At 46.3% G+C, this 20509-nt stretch overlaps 1 protein-coding gene across 1 annotated transcript; it reads left to right on the plus strand.

Moving 5' to 3' along the window:
• Positions 1-1162: 1162 nt before the first annotated feature.
• Positions 1163-11908, plus strand: KCNV2 (potassium voltage-gated channel modifier subfamily V member 2; the record flags this gene model as incomplete). Its single annotated transcript, XM_081150772.1, has 2 exons — positions 1163-2530; positions 11627-11908. 2 exons carry the CDS (start codon positions 1163-1165, stop codon positions 11906-11908), a joined length of 1650 nt encoding a protein of 549 aa, XP_081006898.1.
• Between the last annotated feature and the right edge of the window lie 8601 nt (positions 11909-20509).

Genomic DNA, 20509 nt, shown 5'->3' on the forward strand with positions numbered 1-20509 from the left:
TTTATGTTCAGATATAAAATACCTCCAAGACATATGGTTAATTGGAAAAAGCAAAGTGTATTACAGACTATGATTTGTGTTAATAACAAAGAGCTATTCAGATGATAGACAGAGATGGGTTTTTGCTTGTATGTGTTTAGAATGTTTCTTGAAAGCTAACCAAGAAGCACTAACAGTGGTCGCCTCCTCAGAGGCACAGTTGATAGCTGCAGGTTGCGGCTGAGGGAGCGAGCAAATTTTTACCTTAATGCACCTTTGGACCTTTTGAATTTCATCTCATAAACACATATTAGCTAATCAAAATAAATTGAAGTTCAAAACAAATCATTTACTTAAAGCAAATCCCTTGCTCTTCTCTGATACTCCCGTATTCTTCACTTGCTCTGTTACTGAGCTGCATCTTTATATGACCTATAAAACCATGAGCAACTTGAGGGCTACAACTGTGTCTCCACTGAGTTTCCATCTCCAGCATCTAGCACAGTGCCTTCCATACGAAAAGAGACTTTTAAAAAAAGTCATGTCTTGAAGAGTGATGGAGACCTTTTCCTTGGAAGGAAGTCTGGGTCACCTTCACATATGGCCTAATACAGCAGCTGAGCAGGGGTGCCAGACCCTAAGAACATCTACCCACAGGTCCTGGGATTCTACCTTTAAGAGAACAGAGGGTGAGAAAGAGAGAAACAGGGAGACAACGAGTTCCAAACGGAAACGGAGCTATATTCTACCGCTAATTCAGTTGATGTCATCTCAGCATAGGTACACCAACACTTCCTTAGGGAAGGCCTCATGCGTGGCCCACATTTTTATTAGCAATAATCTCTGCTGCCAGGCTTAAAACCACATAATCATCCCCTGGGTCACAGAGTGGAGAGAGCCAGGGAGGAAACAGGCTGCTAAGAGGTTCTAAATCCCTTCTAAGACCGGCTCCTTCCATCTCAGCAAGATTAGAGCAGTCAACAGCCGTCTGCGCGTGTTCAGACCCAGCAGCCTGGGCTGCGCTGCCCGGGAGGGCCACTCGCGGGGCGATGCGTAGGGCTCCGGCCCGTGGTCCTCTCTAAGGCAGTGTGGGGCTTATCATCCATCCTTCTGGCGCCACTGAGCCGGCGGGAGACCTTACGACGGCCAGGAAGGAAAAGCAAGGGGGCCGCTCCCCAAAGCCATGCTAAAAAACAGCGAGAGGAGGCGGTCTTGGAGCTACAGGCCCTGGAACACCGCCGAGCGCGAGGACGCGCCCGATTCGGGGATCAGCCACCAACACCCCGGGAGCACCAGCTCCTTGGCGGCCCGCTCCGGCTCCCAGGCCAGCACCCCGGCCTGGACCGAGGGCAACTATAACTACTACATCGAGGAAGACGAAGACGGGGAGGAAGAAGAGCAGTGGAAGGACGACCCGGCCGACGAGAGCCCGCAGCCGGAGGCGGCCGCCGCCGCCCAGACCCAAGGCGGCGCCGAGGGCTCGGCGCTGAGCGTGAACGTGGGCGGCCAGCGCTACCGCCTGGCGCGCGCGGAGCTGGCCCGCTACCCGCGGACGCGCCTGGGCCGCCTGGCCGCCTGCAGCAGCCGCGGCCGCCGGCTCGGCCTGTGCGACGACTACGAGGCGCAGGCGGACGAATACTTCTTCGACCGCGACCCCGCCGTCTTCCAGCTCATCTACAACTTCTACCTGTCCGGGGTGCTGCTGGTGCGCGACGAGCTGTGCCCGCGCAGCTTCCTGGAGGAGCTGGGCTACTGGGGCGTGCGGCTCAAGCACACGCCGCGCTGCTGCCGCATCTGCTTCGAGGAGCGACGCGACGAGCTGGGCGAGCGGCTGAAGATCCAGCGCGAGCTGCGCGCCCAGGCGCGCGCCGAGGAGGCGGAGCAGCTCTTCCGCGACGTGCGCTTCTACGGGCCGCAGCGGCAGCGCCTGTGGAACCTCATGGAGAAGCCCTTCTCGTCGGTGGCCGCCAAGGTCATCGGCGTGGCCTCCAGCCTCTTCGTGCTCGTCTCCATCGTGGCGCTGGCGCTCAACACGGTGGAGGAGATGCACCCGCAGGCGGAGGGCGGCCGCTGGCCCGTCCTGGAGCACGTGGAGGTGCTGTGCATCGCCTTCTTCACGCTCGAGTTCCTGCTGCGCCTGGTCTCCACGCCCGACCTGCGGAGCTTCGCGCGCAGCGCCCTCAACCTGGTGGACCTGGTGGCCATCCTGCCGCTCTACCTGCAGCTGCTGCTCGAGCGCTTCACCGACGAGGACCAGCGGCGCGCCAGGGGCTCGTCCCGCGACCGCGACCTGGAGACCGTGGGCAAGGTGGGCCAGGTGCTGCGCGTCATGCGCCTCATGCGCATCTTCCGCATCCTCAAGCTGGCGCGCCACTCCACGGGCCTGCGCGCCTTCGGCTTCACGCTGCGCCAGTGCTACCAGCAGGTGGGCTGCCTGCTGCTCTTCATCGCCATGGGCATCTTCTCCTTTTCCGCGGCCGTCTACTCCGTGGAGCACGACGTGCCCGGCACCAACTTCACCAGCATCCCGCACGCCTGGTGGTGGGCCGCCGTGAGTACCGTGGCCTTGCCCCCCCCCCTCCTTCCCCGGCCTCCCATTCCCTGGTTACCAGCTACCTTCTTCATCCCCTGCTCTTTCCTTTGCCTTGCACAAGGACCATCCCATCGCTGCTTCCAGCTAAGAAAACAGGCGGATGTTACAGGCTGGCAAAGACAGAAACCCTGTGGTCCAGCGAGTAACTGACCTTGACTTGGTCCTAGGAATCCCTGAGTCTAGATTTAGTTTTAAAACCCTTAACAGGCAGATTTTAAGCAAGATTCCTTGTCGATGTCTGTGGGAAGCTTCCTCGTAATCACTCTTGTTAATTGCCACTCATCGAAGATCAATTATCCTAAGTAGCTTATAACTTTATCTTAACCCTGTGAGGTAGTTAGGATCACTATTTGTATTAAAACAGGACAAATTGGACTTGGTTTCCGTTGTTGTTGTTTTTAAGGAATTATATCTTTATTCTGGAAGGGAAGTGAGACTTGCCTGAACACTGTCAGCCCTGACTGAAATCCCACTGATTCCCGCTAAATCTGCGTATGTAAAGGAGCATCTAACACTGAAAGTTGCTCCAATGTCACTGAAAGTCTTTCAGGACCTGGTATTATTGCCTCATTTTATAGAAAGAGGAATTGAGGTGGAGAGAGTTTGAGTGCAGACACACAGCTAAATCCAGAGTGAGGGCTGAAGGCCAAGCCTGGCCAAGTGCAAAACTCACACCCTGTCCACAGCCAGCACTGCCCCTTCTATGCTTTAGCTCTTCTGCAGCCCTTGGACAGTAATATGCTAGTTATTTTTGTCATTGCTTTCTTTGGAGCTTGCCTTCTTATGACAATATTTATGCCATCTACTCACATATCTGTTTTTCTGGGATGCTAGACTAAATCCCTGGAGAATCCCTGAAGCCCTGGAAATGCTGATTGGGTCTTCTCCAGTCGTTGAATAAGCTGACATGTGCACACAGGAAAGAACTAGGTGTATGGTTTCCGTACTTTTTTCCCCCTATTGTTGACACTATTACATATGTCCCGGTTTCCTTCCTTTGCCCACCTCCATCCAGCCTCCACCCCTCCTCCCCTGGCCTTCACCACACTGTGGTCCGAGTCCACAGGCTATGCATATATGTTCCTGACTAATCTCTTCACCTTTTATCCATACCCTCTCATGTCCCTCCCTTCTGACATCTGTCAGTCTGTTCCAGGTATTTTCTTAAGTAGATTATTATAATGCCTTTAAAGACATTAAGCAAATATAACAAGTTTTTCCCGTGTTAGAAAGTCAGTATTTCCCACATTAACTATGGGATGTGTCAGAACCCAAAGGCTCAGGTGAACTTCTGAGATGAACCAACCCAGGGCGACTAACAATGTAGTCTCGTGGGATGGAAGATTTCTATTTCAATTCTAGGATCAGGTCTGGTAATAATTATCTGTGACCCTAAATAATGAGCCATGAAAGCTCATTCCCCACCCTCAGTTTCATTTCTCAAAGCGGAAGATGGAGATCTCTGCAGTTCACCTGCCTGCCTGCCTTCCCTGGAAAGTGAGTGCTCATGTGCACCACAGGATCTGTGAGCTTTCTCCCATGAAGGGGTGACGGGAGGCTCTTCTGAACAAGCTAGCCAAATGCCACGCCTCTGATCATACTCCAGATGACAAAAGGTCATCTCCATAGTAGATAAGCTGTGTGTACAGATGGAGCTGATGGAGGGTGACTTGTCCCCCAGCAAATGACATTTACTTTGGAGGTGAGTAAGGTAGGAAGGGAAAAGAGCAAATCTACATGCTGGTGATATAATTCCAAGTTTTAGAGAGTCAAGTTCCCATTCACTCAAACATCTTAGAAGACTGGCAAATATAGGTTGGACCTAGTGGACTCTTTAATACTGTCCTTTTAACCCACAAAACTTTTTTTACCTTTTGTATATTAATGTAAATATTTTTTTATGAAAATTTTGTTGTCAATTCTGGATTTTTATTTTTTAAAAATTCCCTGAAGTGAATGTCCATTGATCCCATTTAATTTCTTAATCCGCTTAATATACAATGATGTTTTAAAACCTTCAAATGATCCCCTTTTTTTATATTAGCTGAAATTATTTTACTCAAGACCAGTGTTTTCCATTAATTTTACCAATGATTGCTTTTACCAATATGAGGTTTTGGGTTTTTTGTGTGGCTTTTATCTCTATCAGACACTATTTTCACAAACCAAAATGTATACATTTCAACCTTATCATTTTCCAGCCTTAACCTTTATCAATAGCCTTTGTCCATTTTATTCTATGAGAATTATTTATACTAGTAAAAATCATTATGAATTAGATAAAAGACTGATAACTTGTATTTATTTCTAGACTAATCTATAAGGACAATTACCGTTGAACATGTGAGGAATGTTCTATTCCCCAAGACTGATGTCTTATTAACCCAATTCTTCTTAATACTTCTGCTAACATTGCATATTGTACACTTAAGCGTTTGTATTCTCAGTAGAACAAAGAGAAAAGAACACTGTTGAAATGATGCAGACAGAATTTAAAATTTATCGAGCACACATCCATAATCAATGTGTATTTAGTTATTCATAAATTCTAACTACCCCAAAACTCAATGGCTTAAAATGCCAAGTATTTCTTTAGCTACTGAGTTTGCGAGTCAGCAATTTAGGCTGGTTTCAACTAGAAGATTCTTCTCATTTGGCCTCATATCTGATGGTCAGCTGGCTGATGGCTGGAATGAAGGAGGAGACTAAGCTACATATCTTTCATTTTCCAGCAGACATGGCAAAGGATGAGTGAGCTCCCAGTCATGCAAGTACTGTGTAAGCTTCTCTTCAACAAGGCCAAACTCAGAGCCCAAGGGCAGGGCAGGTAGCCTGCTCACTATAGGAAAGCCCTGTAAAGTTATTCAGCCAAGAGCTTGGATAAAGGAAGATATAAAGAATTAGTTCCAGGAATTCAATCATTCTAAGATATTCCTGTTCAGATATATTACACACATCAGAAAACATACCCTGGCACACTGAAATTTTCAAGATGAGGTAAAGAATAATAGGAGTGTCTTCTTCCACCGCTCCAGTGCTGTCCCTTGTGGTATATTTACCCATGTTAGATTCTCTAATCCAGTCTTCTATGTTTTTATTGCTTTCAGATAAGCCCAAATATGACTTGCTTTTAATAATCTTCCCTCTCTCTATGCCAAGGAACCTGCATCCTTCTTCTGCTCTACTCAGGGTTTTAAGAGGAATACAATAATTTTCATTACTGTGAATTCTCCTACAGCTGCAAAACAAATCCCTCGTGGGCACTCATGTCTGCAAACTCTCGTGTATTAGGATATAAAATAGACCCGTCCTACTCTGCTGTCACATGGCGGTTATTTGTGAGCTCTAATGTAATAGGAAACATATGTAAGATGCTAGCCTGCAGTATATCCACAATAAATAGAAGCTACCATATCTGACTAGCTAATAGTCTTTATCACATGAACACAATAACTTTTGCTTCCAGATCCATTTGGGGGAAAATAAAACAGAAGTGATTCCTTCTCTCCTGGGGAAAAATAGAGACTGTGGGACATACAAAAGGGTCAGCTGTTCTATCTGGGGACAGCTTCTGAGTGTTCAGATAAATGGGCCCCTGCTTGGAGCGACTGCAGCCATGCTGCAGCTCCCAGGGTTGCCTGGGCGTGGGAATCGCATGGCACAGCTCAACAAGAATAATTAGCTCTGTGGTGAAGCTTTAATCACTGGCCTTCAGTGTGGCTATGTTTTTACGTAGAAAAGGGCAAATGGACTGTTCAACAAACCATTTCCTCCTGAGCTCTCCAGAGCCAGTTAGAGCTGTAGAAACCAAACAGGAAACTATGTCATGAACTCATTCCTACAAAAACTCTTCAAAAAAGGAAATTTATCTCTGGCTGAGGCACCTGATAATTGTGCCCCAGAGACCTTGCTCCTATCTTTGTTTTCTTAAAGTATGATATCATTTCCTTGCAAATAGTGGTATTTATGAGATCACTGAAATTTATTTTATATTATTATTTTTTACTTTTTTTAATCTTTATTGATTTTAGAGAGAGAGGAAGGGAGATAGAGAGAAACCTCAATTTGTTGTTCCACTTATTTGTGCATTCCTTGGTTGATTCTTGTATGTGCCCTGACCAGGGGATCAAACCCTCAACCTTGGCATATCAGAATGACGCTCTAACCAACTGAGTTACCTGACCAAGGCAATATAATATCTTATTTTTATAGATTGATTGCATGCTTTGAGGAGACCCATTTGGAAGGTCAACTTATAGTCAGGAAAATAGAAAACTATGTGGGTGTTTTAAACAGAGGGAATTTGATACAGGGAAGTAGACACATAGGTGTTAGAAGGCTAGAAGCAAAAGGGGGAAACTGAGATAACCCAAAGATCAGTAAATGTAGGAAATAGCTATCAGCCCTAAAATTGGGGGAACAAGTAGAAGAAGGGAGAGTTACCTACCAAGGAGTGCAGAGGGGGAGCCCCTGTGTAGCTGCTGCAGGGACCCCTAAGATGGCACCATGAGGTTGGTGCCGAGTGTGCCAAAAGATGCCTGAGCCATAAATATCTGCTGTTACTGGAGGATGACAGAAACAGAAGCAGCTATAGAGACCCTCATCTCCTCATTGCACCTTCCAGTCTCCCAACAGTGTCTCTCATTGGCAGGACACAACCAGAAGACAGTAGGCAAGGGAATTCTCAGGAAATGTAGTTTGCAGACTCCCAGTTGCAGAATTACAAAATACAGCAGAGAACGGTATGAGGCTTGGGACTGAGCGACAACAGGTAAATGTCTGGCCCAGAAGGCATTCAAGTTCCAGCTCCTTCAGAACTAGCACAGGAGCTGTCAATGGCCAAGGTCTGTTAGGTACTTTTATGACTTTTGATCTTGTGGACTCCTGATTTGGGGGTGGTCCCCTCCTATCTTTTTAAGCTATGCTCCTGTTTGACCATTATGACTTGAGTGGGACATGACTGAATTGTAGAGGGCAGGGAGAAGTACCAGGTAAGCTGAAGATGAAGAGGACATCATATTATTATGTACTTTTCTATGGGTAGGTTAATAGACTCCCAAACTTCCTTTAGCTTTTGCACAATTTACATACATGTCAGACCTGAAATGTACAGATGAGCTGATGGTTCTCTTTGAGGTGGTCACCCATGACCTGATTCTAACAGTGCTTCCACTGAACAAAACGTTCTTTGAATTTCACTGAGAAACTCTTTAGAGTCTGTGACATGTCCATTTGCCTCTTTGTAATCATGCTCAATCTCTACCTTTTTGAGCGTGGATTCAACATTTTAAAATAGCCCAGATCCTTGAGTTTAAGGTTCGCACCTAAAGTTAATGCTCAAGGTAGTTGAGGCGATAACTGTGTCCTAATTGTGGCCCAACAAGACCACTAGTTTCAAGGTCATACCACTGACTCCTCTGCGCAGATTATAATCCCAAAGAGGAATTCCTCAAATATTTGTCGCAGCAGCAGCATGGCTCGGCTAAGTGTAGCTTTTGAAGCTAAATCTTTGAAGGACTGAGATAGGTAATAATTTTAGCCAGAAAATTTACCCCCTTAAATTTTTTGGAAAAACTGGAAGGGTTGTTAATTATTTTGAAAAATCAGGTTTATTCCTTGGGATTGTAATCCCAAAATGCATGGATTATTGGCTGCCAAGGTTTAGTATATGCCTAGGTCCTTATGAAGGAAACAAACATTCCTTGTTGAAAAAGAAATTCAGGTATAGCCATTCTAAAGTTTTGGAGAAAAACTGGATGCTTGTCATCCTTGTGATGTTTAGTAGGCCAAGATTTGAGGGTATGAGGCTTGGGACTGATTAGTGGGTGAGCTGCTAGGGGAAGGTCACATTCTGGCTTTTGGGACCCAAAGGCTAGGGAAAACATGTAAGCTTTCAATGGAATGGTAAGTTTCCAGTTTACAGAATGGCTGAACCAGCCAGTTTTTTCAGGATATTAAGATGGATTTACAAACTGGATGAACCTCAGAAATATTAGGCAGAGTGAAAGAAGCCAGAGAAAATTTCCAGAAGAGGCAAGTCTACAAAGAAGGCAAGTAGATCAGTGATTACCTGGGGCTGGAGGTGGGAATGCAGAGTAACAGCAAACGGGAACAAGGGATGTTTTTGAGGTGATGGAAATGTTCTGAACTTGGATTTTAGTGATGATTGCTCAACGCTATAAATCCACTAAAAATCACTTAACTATACTTTTGGAACAAGTGAATTTCATATCATGTAAATTATACCTCGATAAAGCTGCTGTTGTGTGTGTTTAAAAAAAATGGATTGTAGAAATTTTGTTCACATATTCAAACCCAACTCATACTAATGTGAGAATTCATTCTGCAAAATCATATGGGTCAGTCTGAGGCCTTCAATTTTTAATGCCCATCCAGGGAGAAATGGTTTGGCCTGTGGAACATGGAGAAAAAGTCCCCTAAAGCCAAGGAATCCCAAGTTCCTTTTGGCGTTAAGGAGCAAGCAGATCACTGGTTGAGTTAAATTATCCACAAAATCGGCAATGCATAAATTAGCTTTGCATTTTGAGCAAGTTCTTCAACACCAGTCATACAGAGCCTCCTAGCAGAAGAGATCTTTTCTCTAAAAATAGAGATCCAAGATATACAAAAATATTTAGACCATAATCTGCACATCATATATTTAATCTTTCTTAAGCCAATTCTCTTTGCTTTTAACTTTTCACTCTAAGTTCAGCCAAAAAAAAAAAAAAAAAAAAAAATGAATTGGGTTTGAGAATGAAGCAAGGCCAGTATGAGGACTGATCACAGGTTCTTAAAAGGCACTTTGTCTCAATTATTTTCCTTCCTGTGCATCTTTCCTTCTCCCTCCCCCGCACCCCTGCACCCCTGAGGGGCTAGTTTACCTGGAAGCCTCTGCCTTGGCCTTTCAGGGAAGCTTCCTGTTCCAAAACTACCCTTCTTGTCACTCACCTCTATTATCCAAATGCCCTTTAGGCCTCCTCTAGGGAATGGGGACTGACTAAACATTCATACAAAGGTGTGAGGTGTGAGTGATGCTGTTAGTGACACATGTTTAGTTCACACACCTGGACAGAGATCTGACTCGGGTTCTTTTACTTCTGGTGTGGCCAGTGCCAATGCACACGGGCACGCACACACACACACACACACACACAACACACACACACACACACACACACACACACACACACACGCAAGCGCACTTTGAGATTGACCTGCACTCTCACCTTATCACTGCCTCTCATCACCCTTGATCCAGAGGCAGGGGAAAGAGATTCTGTCCTGGAGCCAGAGTGTGCCAGCCAGTCTCCCTCACACTCAGCAGGAGCCAGGGAGGAGCCTGTTTCCACAGCCTGTCGGTCGAATGAGCATAAGAACTAACATTAGCACTCACAGGCCCTGAGCCAGGCACTCCTTCCATTCCCACAACTACCCCGTGAGGTAGGGAGTATTCTCCCATCGTTTCAAAAGTGGAAACGGAGGCAGAGAGATTTGAGGTGACTTGCCCAAGCCACGCAGCTGAGAAGCGGATTTGGGTCCATAGCTAGTGCCATGCCTGCCTCCTTGCCCTAGTCTACACCATTCTGCCTCTCTTACATGCTTGTCTCTATTCTTCCACCTTGGGGAGGACAGCCCATCCCTCCGCAGGTCTCTCACCAAGGATGGAGCAGTGAGGGGTTGTGGGTCCCCCGCCCCAAAGGAGAGGTGCAAGCTTTCTCTATGGGCTGGGTGGAGCTACTGTTCTTATCGACTCCCCCAGATTTGCCCCGCTGGCTCACTTCTCCATTTCATTCTTACTAATCAATCACACTTATTCTAAATTCAAACTAACCCTTACATTATAAATAATAATAATAATAAAGTTTGCATTTCTAAGCTAAAGGCCATTTTGGTGCAGGACAGCTGGATTACTCTGCACATTTTACTACCATCTGCTGGAAAATTGTGACATCACCACTGCAAATCAGTGAAGCACACAGTGCCTCCCTGGAGTTGTGCAATGCAGTTTTTTCAACTGTAAGCAACAGCCCTGCCTAATTTAGCCAATAGTCTGGAATCCAAAGGGAGTCTTAGTACATGAGGCATAAACAACAAGCCCCAAGAGGTTTTCCAGGGTTTTCCTCTCGCTACTCTGACATAACTAGTTCCGTGGGCATCTGCATGTTAAAACAAAAGCTTGTTAACCTAAATGAATCTCTAATTAGTGGAATCTAAAGCATGGCGACAAGTTATGGGAAGAATTTCATGCAGGGTGAGCATATGCTTGGTTGGTAATGTCTTAAAAAAAGTCCCTTCACAAAATAATGAGAGTTTCTGCAAACATTTGCAATTAAAGCACTTGTATATAAAATATCTTTTTTGAATGACATAATAAGTCTGAGAAGTGTTATAACTGTCTCCACTTTAAAGATGAGAGGAAGACCACAGAGAGGCTGCTTAGTGCCTTTTGTGTGCCTGACACTGGGCTAAGTGCTTGATATTCATTGTCTGGCTTAGTCCTCAGGACTCCTGAGAGTTAGCTCGTGTCCTCCTGTTTCAAGTGAAGGAACCAAGGCGTTGAGACTCTGACTATTTTGCTCGAGGTCACTATGCTGGGAAGGGTCAGAGCAGGACTTGAACCCGGGTCTGACTGGTCCTGGGCCTGAGCTCTTTTCAGTATGTGTATCACGTAGGCAAACCCAGGGCCCCAGGCTGAGGGGAGGCAGAGGCCAACATTTATTGAGCCCTTTCTACACCGGGGACCTCACATATGTTGTCTTATGTGCTCTTCACAACACCCTTTAAAGTAGGTACTATCTCTCCTGTATTGTATGTAAAAAGATTTAGAAGCCATAATCAGGACTTCAACCCAAGTCTTGCAGCTCCAAAGCTTGTTCCTTTCCGTGACAGGAGTCCCGCAGGCAAACTTTCTGGAACCTCCTGAAGCTGGCTCCCTGGGGAGCTCTTACACGACCCAGGTGCACCTTCAGGGAGACAGGACCCGTCCCTCCCGTCCCCTCCCTGCCTCCCTCGTGGAGCTGACACTTCACTCCCGCCTTCCTTCCTACACAGGTGAGCATCTCCACTGTGGGCTACGGAGACATGTTCCCGGAGACCCACCTGGGCAGGCTCTTCGCCTTCCTCTGCATCGCTCTGGGCATCATCCTCAACGGGATGCCCATCTCCATCCTCTACAACAAGTTCTCCGATTACTACAGCAAGCTCAAGGCCTACGAGTACACGGCCATGCGCCGGGAAAGGGGGCGGGTGCGCTTCGCACGCAGGGCCCGGCAGAAGGTGGCCGCGTGCCTGGCGGCCAGCAACACGCGGCCCACCCCAAGGCCAGCGGGGTGACTGCCCCAGGCCGTCCCCATCAGGCTGGCCCGCGAGGGAGGCAGACGTGCGAGGAGGGCTTCGAGTTCCCAGGGCCCGAGCTCACGGATGTTCGCCTGAATCCACACTCAGGCTGCCTCCTATGTGCTGGGTGAGAGCCCGACCATCCCAATGACATTGACATTGAGAACACCTTGAGAGGAGCAACTCCTTAGCTTCTCTTGTAGCTTCTCAATACATATTTTGGGACTTGAGAAGACTTGCTTTACATTAAAGACAAGAAACCCTTGATTTTCCAGAGAGAGGGGACTGCTGCAGCAGGAACGATAGGAACTTTGGCGTTAGACCAACCTCAGTCCGACGCCCAGATCTACCAGCTGTAGGATTTGGGACGAGTTACTAACTGTCTGACCTCAGTTTCTTCAACTGTAAAATGTAAGTAATAAGAAACTGCCTTGTAATATGAACACGGAGAATGAAGATATTTGTAAATGCTCAATAAATGGAAGCTGTGGAAACTGTATGGTTAGAGTGCTGTCTAGTAGATTCTCTAGACCAATGGTTCTCAGCTCAGGGAGATCTGTTTATTGTCCATGCCCTCCCCCCACCCCCTGGAAATTTGGTAATTTCTAGAGATGCTTTTGACTGTCACCATTGTGATGGGGGTATGGCATCTAGTAGGTAGAGACCTGGGATGCTGCTAAATATGCACAGGACAACCCCATGGCAAAGAATTATTTGACTCAAAATATCAAGAGCCAACACTGAGAAATACTGGTCTAGGGTTTAACATGAGAGCCCCAGACTCAGCCTTTCAAATATGCTGAAGTGTGTTAATCCCTCCCCCCTAACAGGAGCCCGACATGCTCTCACCTCTCCAGGCCTCCTTTCTCTCATCTTTCCATGGAAAACAAACAAACAGAAAAAAACCAAACTGCCTTTGGGGGACTGTTCTGGGAAGAGCCCTGAACACGTGATTGAGATCAATGTGGCCTCCACTCTGGGCCCTGTCTGTGGGCCAGGAAACCGGGTGCCGGTCCTTTTTCTTGCTGCCCCCTTTTCTCCTAATTTCTTCCTTTTTCCATAGGACTCTTGGAAATTGAAGTCCTGGAAATTAAAGGCTCATTTGTGCTGAGCAAATGGAGATTGCCCTAATTAGAACTTTTGGCCTGCTGACCACCAAATGTGTCTCAGGGCACGGCTGGACCTACACTTGTATCGTATAAATGAGAGTAATCGTTTTGTTTGTTCTTGCAATTACAGGCACTATGGGTTGTATTTTATAAAATATAACTTCATTTCATCCTTGATATGTGCTTAAATTAGGTATTACCTTCCTTTTTTATTGAGAAAGAAACAGAAGCGCAGAGAGGTTAAGTAATTCAGCCAAGTTGGCACAGTCAGTAAGTAGTAAGACTGGGCTTCCAGCCCTGATCTGTCTGATGCCTAAGGCCCTTGCTCAAAATCTAAACTTATGGTTGTCAAACTGCATCAGCCTCACCCGGAGGGTTGGTTAAATACAGATGACTGGGCCCACCCCCAGAGTCTCTGATTCCATAGGTCTGGGTGATACCTTGGCATTTGTGTCTCTACCATGTACCAGATCATGCTGATGCTGATGCTGCTGGTCCAGGGATCACATCCTGAGAACCATGGGTCTAAATCACTTCCCTCTGAATGTGAAACTGGGGTGCAGCTGGAAAAACCTAGATCCACATCTCTCTCCCCCCTACTCCCAAATGCCCTTAGCGTCATCATAACTGACTTGGCATCTGAAGGGTGGACAGAAATCCCACTGTTTATTGGAAGATTGCTCAATAAAATACAGAATGCTTGAGTAAATTTGAATTCCAGATAAATAAACAATTATTAGAAGTATGTCCCAATTATTGCATGGTATATACTTCCACTAAAAAATTATCTATTATTTGTTTTCAATTCAAATTGAACTGAGCGTCCTCTGTTCTCATTTGCTAGATCTGGCCACCCTATACTACTGCTTCCAAGAGACAAAGGCTACTCATATGGATGGCAATTACCCTCAAATCCTAAAACCCCACCTAAATAGCAGGACCCTCCACCAAGGGGACTTCTCTCCCTCTTGCCAAATAAGAGGGAGGGATTTTGAATTGGGTTCCTTGCCAGAAAGAACCATGGAAACAGTTACAACAGGAGGGAGGTCGGAGCACAGCTTATATAACCACCTGACAAGCTCAGTGCAGCAGCTGCCCTTCTAGTCCACCCCCAGCCTTCCAGCTCCTTCTGAGATCTCCAGGGGAGGGGCTTGTTGATGAAGTACATCTGCTGGGGATGTTAAGGACACAGGGAACAGGAAGGGTCAGTGTCATCACCCCTCCCTCTGCTCGAGACACAGAGAGAATGACCCTGACGAGCCCAGCAGAAGAGACTCCCTGAGAGAGAGAAGGGTAGGGAAGGGGGGGTACAGGAGGTCTTGGTGAGGAAGATGAACTTTTCCAGGTCCCTGGGAGGGGATCTGGTAAATGACAGCAGCCCCCTCATCCCAGTCTCACTAGCCACATCTGTTTAAACAGCTGTGCTCTGTCTCCCAAGAGAATGAGACTGACAGACAGAAGGGAGTGGAAACAAAAAACCCAGCATTCCATGAGCCCCACTGTGCGCCAGGCATAGAACCAGCATCACTCAATCCTTCAACAGCCCTATGAAAGAGGTTCAAGGTGGTCACTTCCAGAGGCTTAGCCACATTGAACTTGACATGGTCTTTGGAGCTGGATTTGAAACCTGGCTCTGCCATGTACTGTGAGGTTGAATCATGTGAATTTGCCATTTTCATCAAAAACAGCTAAATAATGGCAATATCATATGGTGCAACTTAATATTGTGTGGTCACTTAATTTCTCTAAGCCTCAGTTTCTGCATCATTAAAATGGAGATAAAACCCTTAGCACACTGTTTGGCTCATGTTTAAGAACTAAATAATTGTGGGCTGCAATCATCATCGTTAGTATTTTGCTGGCTGCACAGGAAAACCATACAAGCCCAGATAGAGTGGCTTGTCATCAAGAAGCGGATTTCGTGGTGAAAACAGCATCTGATCCTGTCGCCAGCCCCTTCGCCCTCCAGGGCCATGCACAAGGATCCAGGCCAGCTGGCCCAGTAGAACTTGCCATAGTGATGGGAACGTTATGCACTGTCTAATAGAGCATAACCATGTGCGAGTATTGAGCACTTGAAATGTAGCTAGTGTGATTCAGGAACTAAATTTTTTATTTCATCTCTTTCTAATAAGTTTCATTAAACTATAAATGGTCACACGTGGCTCCAGGCCGCCACGTTGGGCAATGCAGTTGTAGGCCTTTTATCTGCCCCTATGCAGGTATCTGCTCTGAGATCAGGAGGAGTGTCTTAAAATTAAAGAAAAACATCAGATTGTCACTCAAAAAAATATTCCCCAAAGCTTCAAATTTCCTCATCCAGGCTGATGCCTGCCCCTCAAAATCAGGATGAATGTGGTTCCCCATGCCTCAGTGCTCCCTCTTTCCTCCCTATTCAACTCTGATGTGACATCTTTAAAATTCATGTGATTCTACACATGTATTCTACACATATGCCTATTCATGTGTGCCGGGCCCTCTCCATTTGTCCTTCTAGAGCCATTATTCACTCTGCTCCACCCCTGCTGCATGGTCCAAGGGGTCTGTCTTCCATGTCTCTACCACCCGGGCTCCCTTACCCTCCGGCAGGCTATCAGCAGATGAGAGGAGAGATCGTTCTGGGTATTAACTCCCCACCTCGCCTGGTGTGGCAGGATTTTGGCTAGCAGCTCAGTTTCCACAGCCATGGCTCAGTTGAGCAGCCTTTTTGCTCAGCCACAGCACTTACTGGTTCCAGTAACACCTCCCTCCTGTCATTCCTTAAGGCTGTGAGTGGCAATGGCCCCTTGCATTGCTAGTCACTGATTATCTCACTGCCCTTGTTGGTTCCCTTAACGTGACCATAGCTCTATAAATAGAACCTCTATTAAAATCTCTTCAAATAAACCCTCTGAGTATATTTCCCACTGGGATCCTGATTAGTACATCTTGTCTACCTTAAGAAACAGACATTGCTCGTATTCACCAAAGCAAAACTGAAAAGAGGAAGTATGTTTATCTGAGAATTCATGCCGCCTCAATGTATCACCCCAGACAGAAATACAGACCTTGGATTTAGAGACCAGGAGGCATATTCAGCTCACAGATGGTTGGTAGGGCAGTGATGATTGGCACCCTTAAGTGCCAATAAATGATTCATTCTTTCTGTCATAGTCTCTGCTCTTTTTAGGAGCAGTTTTCAATGACTCAATCTGTTGAGTTCCCTTCAGAAGCCCCATCCCACACATACTAATGAATTTTCATGACTACATGATACAACGGTATGCATAAAATGAGTTGGAATATATGCACCTAGGGACAGAAAGTCCCCTCTGAGGATATAAAAAAACTCTCTTGGCCAGTATCCTACCTTCACTCAGGTAAGGTTTTATTAACCTTGTTTTGTAAGCGATATAACTGATACCTAGAGAAGTTAAGAAATGTGCCCAGAGATGACAAACATCTGTTTTCCATGCTGCTATCCCTTACCTATGCCCACAGCAGACATTCTTAATTAATCACAACCCTCTCTCATTGGAGAGCCTTCTCATTGCAGTTCCCTAGCAGCCAATGCAAATCTGTCAGAGTTGACACTCAAGACCTGTCTGCTATCCTGGCACATGCTCAGACTTTAAAAATTAGGAAATGGGACTACATATCAGTCTCTATAGCCTCCAACTACACTGTTCTTTTTTAAAAAATATATGTTTTTATTGACTTTAGAGTGAGAGGAAGGGAGAGGGGGGAGAGAGAGAGGAACATCGATGTGAGAGAAACATCAATCAGTTGCCTCCCTTATGCACCGCAACTGGGACTGAACCTGCAGCAACCTGGGCATGTGCCCTGACCGGGAATTGAACCAGTGACCTTTCGATGCAAGGGATGGTGCTCAAGCAACTGACTCACACCAGCCAGGCCTACACTGTTTTTTTTTTTTTTTAATATATCTTTATTGATTTCAGAGGGAGGGAGGGAGGGAGGGAGAGAGAGAGAGAGAGAGAGAGAGAAACATCAATGATGAAAGAGTCATTGATCGAGCCCGCAACCCGGGCATGTGCCCTGACAGGGAATCAAACCCTGATCGCCTGGATCCTAGGTTGACGCTTAACCTCTGAGCCACACCCGGCCGGGCTACACTGTTCTTTTTGAAGGATTTTCCTGTAAATCCAGAAAACCTGTGCAGATTCTTCCTGCTATCCTTAATACTATTAAGCCTTTTTAATAAAACTTCCCTGAGCCTCAGTTTCTATGTTACAATATGGAGATTATTAACACCTCCCTGGAAAGATTAACAGATATATGAATGCAAAGTACTCACACAATACCTGTCATGGTAGATGCTCCATTCACGGTAGCTCTTCTTATTCATCCTTTACAACGCAGCGTCAGTGATGTCCACCACTCACAGCACGCCCTTCTGTGCTGCTCCATTAGGGTCCGTGGTTATTGGTCCATTCACAAATATTTTTAGTTCTCCTGGAAGTAGACTGCATTTCTCCACTGCATTCAAATTACATGTGGCAAAGTGGCTTGCCTTGGCCAGACAAATGTGAACAAAAAAGATGTGTGTTGCTTTTGGGCAGAAGCATTTCATCGCTGCTTCTCTCCATCAGCCCTCCTTTTTCCTGTCTTGGTAATTGTGGAAACAGATGCCAAGATGGAGCGTCCATCTATCACGACTCTAAGTGACAGTGATGAGCAGAACCCCAGGCCGACCCCCATTGGGCGTGTACTCTAAGTGAGAAATACACCTTTGTTGGATAAAGACTCTGAGTTTTGGGGGTGGTTTCTTTCTGAAGCCACCACCTAATCCATCTTGATGAATATTTCTTTTTATATCAAGGTTCCAGAGAAGCTGAAGCTTCTCCATTTCACAATAGGAAAGTGACTTGAAATACTCATGTATCTTAAATGTTCATGTCTTGAAGTCATTTTTTCACTCTCCTACACAGTTCTGGGTAGCAAAGTTACTTACCATGTGTCAAATGCCCATGATGAGCCAAGCATTGCTCTGGGCACTTCATGTGAGCTAATGTGCACACTTAGCACAATGTCTGGCATATAGCTGTCCAAATCCATGCTAGTTATCACTGTTATTATTACACATCATCTCCAGTCCTATGACAACCCAGCGAGGTAGGGACTGTTATCTCCATTTGACAGACCAGGAAACAAAGGCACAAAGCAGCTAAGCAATATGACAAGGTTTCAGAGGCATAAACTAATGCAGCATGGATTTGGATTCACGTATGCTTGAAACCCAAGTCCTTGTTCTTTCCTCACTGCTCCACATGCTGCCCAATGAAGACTGCCAAGTTCTGTGTGGTGCACTCTCCTGACACCTCTGCTTCTCACTTTTAGGGTCAGTGCACCACCATCAGGTCTGTCCCCCTGGTTCTACCACATGCAACTGTTGTAGCCAAACTCATTGAGGAGAAAGAGAGGCTGGCCTCCCTCAGGCCCACTCTTCCATGGAAATTAAAACGGCATTCAGGAAGAGGGTGGTTTTTCTATCAGCTTCAAAATTCACTATCAAAAGGGATTTCTCCCTCTCTAGTTCAAATGTCTTCAAAATCCCTGTCATTTATTTCTATTTCAGAAGTAGCACAGGGCAAGAGGCCAGTGATAAATTTGCCCAGCTCTGCCCATCGCCCTCGATTACAGAGATCGTACAAGGAGAAAAAGAGAACCCAACATGGACAGACCTACCAACCGACCTCCACTCCCCATGTCTTCTCCAGGCCATTTATTTCATTAAAGAACAGGATACTCAAGGGAACCTCAAAAAAGGGGAGAAATTCATTTCACCCACACCTTGGAAATGAATATTCTTTCAAAACAATGTTTTTTTCTTTGTTCTCCGAGAAAGCTGAGGAGAAAGGGGGTCAAGGAGTGAAAGGTAAGAAAATGAGAGACAGGGAGGGAGGGAGGGAGGGAGGGAGGGAGGGAGGGAGGGGAGGAAAACAGAAAGATATATCTACAATTAGGGAACGGAGGGACACTGACATGGGAAAGAAGGAAACGACGGAAGAGGGAGAACAGAGGGGAGAGGCACTGAGACTGGGTCATGCCTTCAGGAGGTCAGAAATCCATCTGAGTTTTCATCTTTTTCCCCCAAAATATTATTTGGTGCTATATTGACAATCACCCATACCTGGTGTGTTTTATGGAGCCCCTTTCCATGGGCCTCTTACAACCTCAGAAAAGCTGCTAACTCAATGGCTCCAACAGCTTAGTTCATAACTGCGGTTCATCTTGAAGACACAAGGAGCAGTGGATCCACTTTGCATAGAGTCTTGGCAAGGAATGATCTGACCCGGAGCACCCAGAGCCTGGAATTCCCTCTTGGCCCTGGAGACTGGGGGAAGGAAGGCACCACAAGGGCATTTTGAACTTCTCAACTCCTGCCATGTCTAAGCTCTATGTCCTTGGGCAAGTTACCTAATCTTGCTGATCCAGTTTCATAATCCATACAGTGGTGCCAAAATACCTATCCCACAGGGTTGTCGCAACAGTAAAAATTAGACAGTGTCCAGAAACATCTGGAAGATACAGTCTGACATGTGATAGGTGCTCACCACTACCAGGCCCGCAGCCTGTGGCTCAGATTACCCATATCTGACATCAGACTCTGAGTCTACTCTCACTACTTGTATGACCTGAGGCTGGTTATGTAGCGTCTCTGAGCCTCAGTTCCTCGTTTTTAAGGTTGGGGGAATAATACCAGGTATGTAGGTCTAGGGAACAAATGGACAAACAACGCAGGGAATAAATGAAGGCTGATGTAATGAGCTGTTGATCTGTCTCTTTCTCCTTGCTGGAAAAAACACCAAACCAACCTCCAAAGCATAGAAGAGAAAGTTTCTCCTCCCTACCCCTAACGATTTCTAAAGCGAACCAGCAGGCCTGTGCGTTCCGGGCTCCCAGGGGGAATTAGGAACTTCTTTAAAAAGTTTTCAAAAAGGGACATCTGTAATATTTTAAACAAAAATAAAAATTAATTAAAAAATAAATAAAAAGTTTTCAGGGCTGCTACTCAGGGCTTTGCTTGGGAAGCCAGAGCACATTAAGGGATAGAGCGGAATCACACAGAACTGAAGGGCAACAGAGACTAGAGTTTGGAATCGACACGGGGCTATGAGTAGCCGAACCCCAAGAGAAGAGAGGGGAATTCCCTGAGATGGCGGAAAGACGAAGCCCAGGTTTTGCAAGAAAATGGCAGAGATTAGCACGGTCTCCTAAGGCAGGAGCAGCGGCAGGGCTGCTCCTGGGAGGGCACTGGGTCCTCACTCCTCTCCCCAGGCCCTCCATGCCTGCGGCTGCTCCTGCACTCTGGAAGCCAAGGGCACCGAGCTGTGTGCAAAGCAAACATGTGGCATTTTTCCCCATCTTGTACTTGGCTCAGACTGTAGCAGTCCACCTGTTTGAGAAGCAGTCAGATAGCTATGGAGTCAAGGTCATCCTCTACACAGGTGGCCCTGGAGGTCACTTCACCCTTTCAGCGTGGGCT

The sequence above is a fragment of the Miniopterus schreibersii genome, assembly GCF_964146895.1.
Source record: "Miniopterus schreibersii genome assembly, chromosome: 11".
NCBI lineage: Eukaryota > Metazoa > Chordata > Mammalia > Chiroptera > Miniopteridae > Miniopterus > Miniopterus schreibersii.